Source organism: Halyomorpha halys, unplaced genomic scaffold (assembly GCF_000696795.3).
Source record: "Halyomorpha halys isolate HHAL.00 unplaced genomic scaffold, Hhal_1.1 Scaffold409.1, whole genome shotgun sequence".
Lineage (NCBI taxonomy): Eukaryota > Metazoa > Arthropoda > Insecta > Hemiptera > Pentatomidae > Halyomorpha > Halyomorpha halys.
This window is the reverse complement of record NW_027115142.1, coordinates 263,230-270,800: the sequence shown is the minus strand read 5'-3', so window position 1 is coordinate 270,800 and position 7,571 is coordinate 263,230. Positions and strand designations below refer to the sequence as shown.

The following is a 7,571-nucleotide window of genomic DNA, read 5'->3' as shown; positions in this document are numbered from 1 at the left end:
CAGAGTGTTTATTTATTATTATTTTTTTTCTGCTGAGTCTAACACGGTTAGGCACATTCCAACTTTTTAAAATGTAGAATAACTAGAAAAAAATTGTAGAAAGTAATTATATTTATTTATTATACTAAAAACAAAAATTAATATTCCCTAATATATATATATTTTGTTAATATTTATTTAATGCAAATATATTAATAATGCTTATAAAATATAATACAAATATTTGATACGGAACGGAACGGTACTCATTCACAAGTTATAATTTGTAGGTAATGTGTAAATAAATATACAAACCGTTTCCCAAATATACATTAATGTTATCACATGGCGACATAACAAATAAATTGTTAGAGAAAAATAATTTACTTGCTAATTCGATAAATACCACGAAATTACGATATTTTTTCATCAAAAACAAAATAAAAACAATTATCCCGGAGAGTTTTACCTCGGTGTCAGCCATGATCCCCGCTCACCCGGACTCAACTGAAGATATCTTTGATCAGACAAAGGGATTAAACTTACATCTTCAACAAGCCTGTTTATTTACCATCCAACTTTGAATTCATATAATCGAGAAATTTACAAGGGTTTTCGATATCACAGGTTTAATCCCCTTTTTGCTCGCTTCATTCTTTAAATGACATGTAATGATTAATAATTATTAATGTATAAGGAATATAACAGTGAAACGGCCATGCGTGGATAAAATAATATAAATAATACTTATCACGCGTTCGCATCAGTTTCTTATGTAAAAATTTCTATGATCGATTGTAGATAAAAGTATTTTAATTATTGATGTAAACTTTTAGTCCATTGTTAATGAATTTTTACTGCTGTCAAAAGGAATCAGATAGCAGGCTTATGAGATTGCTGGAATTCGCCATAGATTTCAAACGACCGTAGAAGTATCGACCAAGAGGTTGAATGATACCAAGAAATATAGAAGATTATGTATATATATATATATTCCATTAAAAAACTTTCTCTATTTGAAGCTCGTATTAATAAAAACAAGTGGCAAAGCCTTATCGCTTCATATTTCACAAATAATATTAACCTATACAATTTCAGTAATATCTCAGAGATAAATGAGGTTCTATAATTATTATACTCTTTATTTATTTTGTTTTACTGAAGTGTAATTTTTTTGTCAAATTTTATCAAATGTCGTTATACACATGTAATCGGGCATATTTCAGACATAGATTTGATTTTGTTAAAAGCATTCTCTTATATTTAAAATTTTTTTTTTTGTAGTTTAACAACTCTATACCTCTGCAACTAGGAGAGGAAGGACTGATTATTTACAGGTAACCAACCTATTTAAGTTTCAACGGAGAGATATCGATCTAAAATGTTTTCATAAAAATATGTGTCGTTAACAAGGAACAGAGACTATGACACTATTCACATATTCATCAAAAACGTAAATAAATGAACTGTAAAAGGGTTGAAAATGATTTGATGATGATGTACGTAAAAAGATAATCCCAGCGTTCTAATAACAACAGACATCTATTCCATTTTAAACGATCTTCATCCATTTTTTTTAAATACACAAATTTAAAATTTTCTATTCAAAATAAATTATAAAATTTATTTTCTGATATATATTGGCTTTGAATTGAACTGCAGTATTAATCTCTGTAAAATATTTTTTATTAAAAAAACAAAATGAATATGGAAAATTATGTAAAAATTTTATAAAAGACGTGATGGTAATCGAAAAAAAAATCATTTACTTGTTAATTAAAGAAAATTAAATTCGTACATCAATATGAAATATTAAAATGATCAAATAATTAATGATAAAAAAAATCCTAAAAATCATTCTTATGAGCAGATGTTGAGTTTAAAATGTATTTGTAATTTTCATATTGATGAAAAACAAATGGAGTCTATACAAATTGCATTTATTTATTTGTTTATATACTCAAAGTTCAGAATGTAATAAAAAAATCCATATGCAAATGCATTTTTTATGGATTTTATTATGTTATATTGTACAATGACCTTTATATTTATTTCAGAAAGATGAATATATTACTATCAACAGTTTTATTTTACTTTTGGAAATTTAAATGTTTTATTTAAACTACATGTGGATGGCAGAACCCCATGAACTTATACATTAACTTTTCAGACATTCTTGTTAATACTTTAACATGTTACTTAAACACTCAACATTATATAAAACCTACCCTCTTCCGCCCCCCCCCCCTTCTGCCCCTCAGGGGCGATTTAATTTTATGATATTGAACGACTCAAGCACAACGTGTGGTCCTCATGATCATAGTAACAACGAATCTAATGATAAGAGTTCCTATCTTTATGAGGCTATTATGGAATAAAACTATACCGAATGGTTTTGACTATCAGTAACAGTTTGTTTGAAAAGGTTTATGAAGCAATTTCTGCTAAATGATAAACTTTTTTACCAGACGTTTTCAAACAGTGCTGGTACCTTTTTTAGAGTACACGGATATTTTGTGTTTGGCTAATCTTTAAAAGCAAATCTAGATATAATGTTTATCTTATTGGAGTTTTCCTTTAAAAAATTACCCTGGAATTGGAAAAAAAGTTAAGATAGATATATAATAGAAGTTACCTTACTTAAAAGATTTTAAAAACAGGTTATGAGATGAGATGATTAGAAAACTAAAATGTCATGAAAAAAAATTGATTGACTGACGAAAAACTATAAGCATGTTTGTATAAAAGAATAGATGGTCCACTTACTAAGTTGTTATTTATGGTGAGAGAGATAAAAATAAAATAAGCTCTGTACTTTAAAAATGGTTCATTTTAATTAATTTTATCATACAATAAATTATCTTTGACTAAAGTATTTAATTTTTCAAAAATAACTTACATAAACGATTTTATTAACTTCAATATAAATTTAAATATGAAAATTCTAGGATTTTCATAATGCTTTTTTATTGTATTATTAACCTAAACGTTTTAGATCAAAATGTGCTATTGTTAATGGGTTATTTCAAAAAGTAATGTTATGATTATTTATATCAACCAAATAGCTATTACACCCTGAATCCGATAGTCATAATTGAATCGAGCTGAGAATATAGAAAAAAATAAATAAAAAGCACACAATACAACAGCATTTAAATTTATTTATGAAAAAAATCATCTATTTATACAAAGCTATTTTTCAATGTTGAAACATTATTAAAATATAATAACTTCATTTTAAGAAGAAAATATAAGTTAGTTAAAAAAAATATATTATTTTTTTCTCCGAACTGATTCGAGCAAAGAAATTACAAAAGTTTACTGAAAAGTTATTTAATATTATTTGATTATTACTATTTATGAAAACTTATAAATTCACACAAAAAATATACCTTGAATAAGTGAGTAATATTTAGTTTTGTAAATCGCCATTATATGCAGACCATGTTATATATAATAAATTTTAATTAATTACTGTTATTGAGTAATAAGGAAATAAAGGGCTATCTAATCGATATTATCAATGTTTCAATTATGGTTAATAAGTTATTATTAAAAATTAATTTAATAAGAAAACAATTATTTTGGAGCAAAATCAGTGATCAATTTAAAACAAATAAATACTCTTGAGCAACATAACTCCGTCACTAAGTTGGTATTTTATCTTTGTTTTTGTTCATATGTAAAGTGATTTAATTAATGATTGAAGACCATGAATAAAATGACGGGTGATGAAAGAAAAAGAAGAAACACCGAAAAAGTAAAGCTAATGCATATGCACTCTAATGGATACAATCTATACGATCTAATCTATACAATCTATACGATCTAATCTATACAATCTAATACTATGTATCTCTGTTAATAATTGTTTGATGGTGTATTTTATTTTTATTTTTTCATTTGGTTAGAGAATTTCATCACATTTTGAATAATCACTAGCAATCGAAGCTACAATAAAACAAAATTTGTTAAATAGGAGGGCTGAAGGGGTGCGCAAAATGGTGAACAAAACAAGATTTTGACGGAAATTTACCCCTCCTCCTCTAATGATACTGTTACTTAGAACACAACTCCAAATACCGAATAATTGTGTGTCTTTAAGAAACGGATACGAAGTACACCCCACCCCTCTCCGAAGACTTTTAGTTGGTGCAGTGGAATTGTCCATTATTTAGAGGAAAAATATGACAAGGAAAATACTAACAACAATATATTTAAAATACTCAAAGTTAGAAGTTATTTATTGGCATACAAACTGAACAGTGCCCCTGAAGATTAAAAACATTTGATAATGGCATTATATTTTTGTCGCCAGTCATTTTATTATGTGTAATTATGATATACCTACTTATACTTCCTTTTGTTATATAAGGGTAATAGTTCTTGATCATATGAGTTTAGTGATATTTGCAACTGGGGGAAATTCAAGACAAAAATTTTGTACAAATTATATTATTTTGCAATTGGTGAAAGTAAAACAAATGGAAATCATTTAGTTCTTCTAATAAAACTATTAGGATTTCGTAATAGCGAGAATTATACAATTGATATTTGAGTTGTTTTATATTTAATAGTGCATTTTATGTGGTTTTGAGCAGCAAAAACAAGGTACAAAAAACTAAATTCAGAAAAGTGAATATGAAAATTGAAACTGATGGTTTTAATTGTGGTTGTTATTCTATGAAAAAATGAGACTGTTACATGATTTTTGGCAATATTGTTTCTTTTTGCACGTAAAAATTTATTTTTTTACTGACCATGTTACATAAAGACCTCGAAAACTCTAAAAATAGGCATTACGTGTTGCTCCAAGTCACAAATATCCATGTATACATGATTTCAATTAGGAACTTTCTGTCAATTGACTTAAATATCCTCAAGGTTTCCGAATATTGTAAGAATGGTGGGCTATTCGCAGGCTACTAATCTATTCTGATCTTTCTGATAATTTCTTTATAGCCTCCTTGCGTTGTAATTGTATAATTTAAGTGGCGAGAATCTAGACACATTCGCTTGGGTTCGGACGATCAGATGCTACACAAATAATATCGGTCATTGCGGAATTATATGGTTTTACTTCATCAATTGAAAAACAAAATTAAATAAATGAAAAAAAAATTAATAAATAAATAAATCTGACTAAACATTGAACGTAAATAATTAACTCTGTCTCTCTTGTATTTAATATCCTTAGAACCATAGATATAATAAATAAATATAATTACTTTAAATAATTTTTTTCTAGTTATTCTACATTTAAAAAGGTTGAAATGAGCCCAACCGTGTTAGACTCAGCTGAGACCAATAAAAATAAAATAAAATAAAATTAACCCTCTGAAATTACTTTTTTTTTTTTTATATCTGGAGTATAGTTACGATATCGCCATTGCAACAAAATATTTAGTTGTTAAAGTATAAATGATATATTTTTAAAAATTGTTCAAATTATTGAGTAACAATAGCACAAAAGTGCTAATAACTTAAAGTCCAGACAAGAGCAGATGAACTGGCACGAGTTACAATAATCAATGTTGATACATGATTTATAACACCATTGTAGCAGCGTTAATCGTCCTTTCATTTTCAAAAAACAAGAATACTAAATCGTACATTATTTTTTATTAGAATTAGATTAGGAGTTATTGTAATATTGCTTATTAGTTGTCCCATATGCCGTGTGCATGGATATTTCATCAGATGACAAAGATACTGTACTTCAACTCGTAAGCTTGCGGAAGAGAATAAGACTATATGTAGGGATGTGTAAACAATAGATTGTATTCAAAATAGTGGTATGTGGTTTTGTAAACTTTATAACAAAGATATGTAGCTAAAATTATTGTTTATAATACATATACTACAATGTTGCTTTCAAAATAAAATATTTTGTTGCTATGGCGATATCATTTAACCATACTCCAGATATAAAAAATAAGTAGTTTCAGAGTGTTTATTTATTATTATTTTTTTTCTGCTGAGTCTAACACGGTTAGGCACATTCCAACTTTTTAAAATGTAGAATAACTAGAAAAAAATTGTAGAAAGTAATTATATTTATTTATTATAGCTAGGGTTATAAAAATATTAAATACAAGAGAGACAGAGTTAATTATTTACGTTCTATGTTTAGTCAGAAACCAAATACCCCAAATTTATTAGAAATTTCATTTCTCAAAAGTCATCGGAAATGCACACATTTTATAGATTTTGCCACATTTTATAGAAATTGCACTTTAATGACTCATCATGCCTGTACATAAAAAAAAAAGTTGTTATCAGTTTAAGCCATCAAAATGTTCATATATTTTTTTTATTTGTATGTGCTTAGATTTAAAAACTATAATTTAAAAAAATTATTTTTTTCTTTTTGACTCTACAGGTGTGGCCATTTTGACGGGTGTAACAAGAAGTTACGACACTTAATAGGCCTTTCAAGTAATCATAAGAGAGGTCATAATTGACGTCAAAACAGACACAATCAAGATCTGCATCCCAGTCCCGTTAGATCTGTCCAAATGTCAAGAACCTTTAAATAAGAATTCCTTCTTCAAATTCAGTATGTTGATGATGAAATATCATTCGTTGTTATCCAATATTGTTGAATATGCATTAAAGAATTAAATAGGTTCTAGTTTTCTTAAGAACTTTCCAAAAGTCAATGTTTTATACAGAGTTGGGCAAAAATTATTCGATTGGTAAGGGACTAATAAATTTTAATTGAATAAAAATACGACTAAACAATCCGAATACTTTTTTATTCGAATATTTAAAATATTATTTAAATCGAATAAAAAATTAGTCGAATAAAAAATTGCTATAGATTTTAAGATCCCATATCGATTTATCTTAATTTTTTTTATTTCTAACACATAGGGGCCAATTTTTAGGTTTTCGGACATGCCGAATATGAAAATGCTATCGATTTTAAGATCTCGTATCGATTTATTTTTATTTTTCCGATTTCTAACATGTTAGGGCCTCTTTATATGTTTCAATATATGACAAAAATGAAAATTCTATTGATTTTATGATCGTTTATAGATTTAATTGTTGCGTTTCGATTTATTTTAACTTTCTTGATCCCGAACATGTTCAACAGGTCACTTTATATGTTTTGAGATATGTAGAATATAAAAGTACTATCGATTTTAAAGTATTTTAGAATCGTGTATCGTTTTATTTTTACTTTTCTGATTTCTAATACATTTAGGGCCCCTTTATATGTTAGAAATCAGAAAAGTTAAAATTAATCTATAGGCAATCTTAAAATATATCTATGTATCGCTGTAAGACAAAATATGTCGTCTTTATTCAAATACAAACGTATTCAGATTGTTAATCATTTAATATTTTCGAAGAAGAGATTATTTTTCTATAAAATGGACGAATATAAAAGTATTCAAATGGTTATTCGAATTCTTTTGCCTGAATAATTGATTATTTGTTTAAAATAATGACAAATAAAAAAGTAATCGGATGCTTAATCATACGTTTTGTACGAATAATTGATTATTTGAGTAGAAAATTCACGAATAAAAAAGTATTCGTCTCTCGTCATTGCAATAATATTTGCCTAACTCTGGTTATTA

At 26.7% G+C, this 7,571-nt stretch overlaps 1 protein-coding gene across 6 annotated transcripts in view; it reads right to left on the bottom strand.

The window, feature by feature from the left end:
- Positions 1–7,571, bottom strand: part of LOC106682373 (proton-coupled amino acid transporter-like protein CG1139) — a 95,340-nt gene that overhangs the window by 3,950 nt on the left and 83,819 nt on the right. Inside the window, exon 1 of one of the 6 annotated variants that reach the window (XM_067052227.1) lies at positions 449–478. The exons of the other annotated variants lie outside the window; for them this stretch is intronic. Within the exon in view, the coding sequence (XP_066908328.1) occupies positions 449–463 (15 nt within the window). The 5' untranslated portion in view covers positions 464–478. Of the gene's footprint in view, positions 1–448; positions 479–7,571 lie in introns of those variants that run through there. 6 annotated transcript variants of the gene reach the window in all.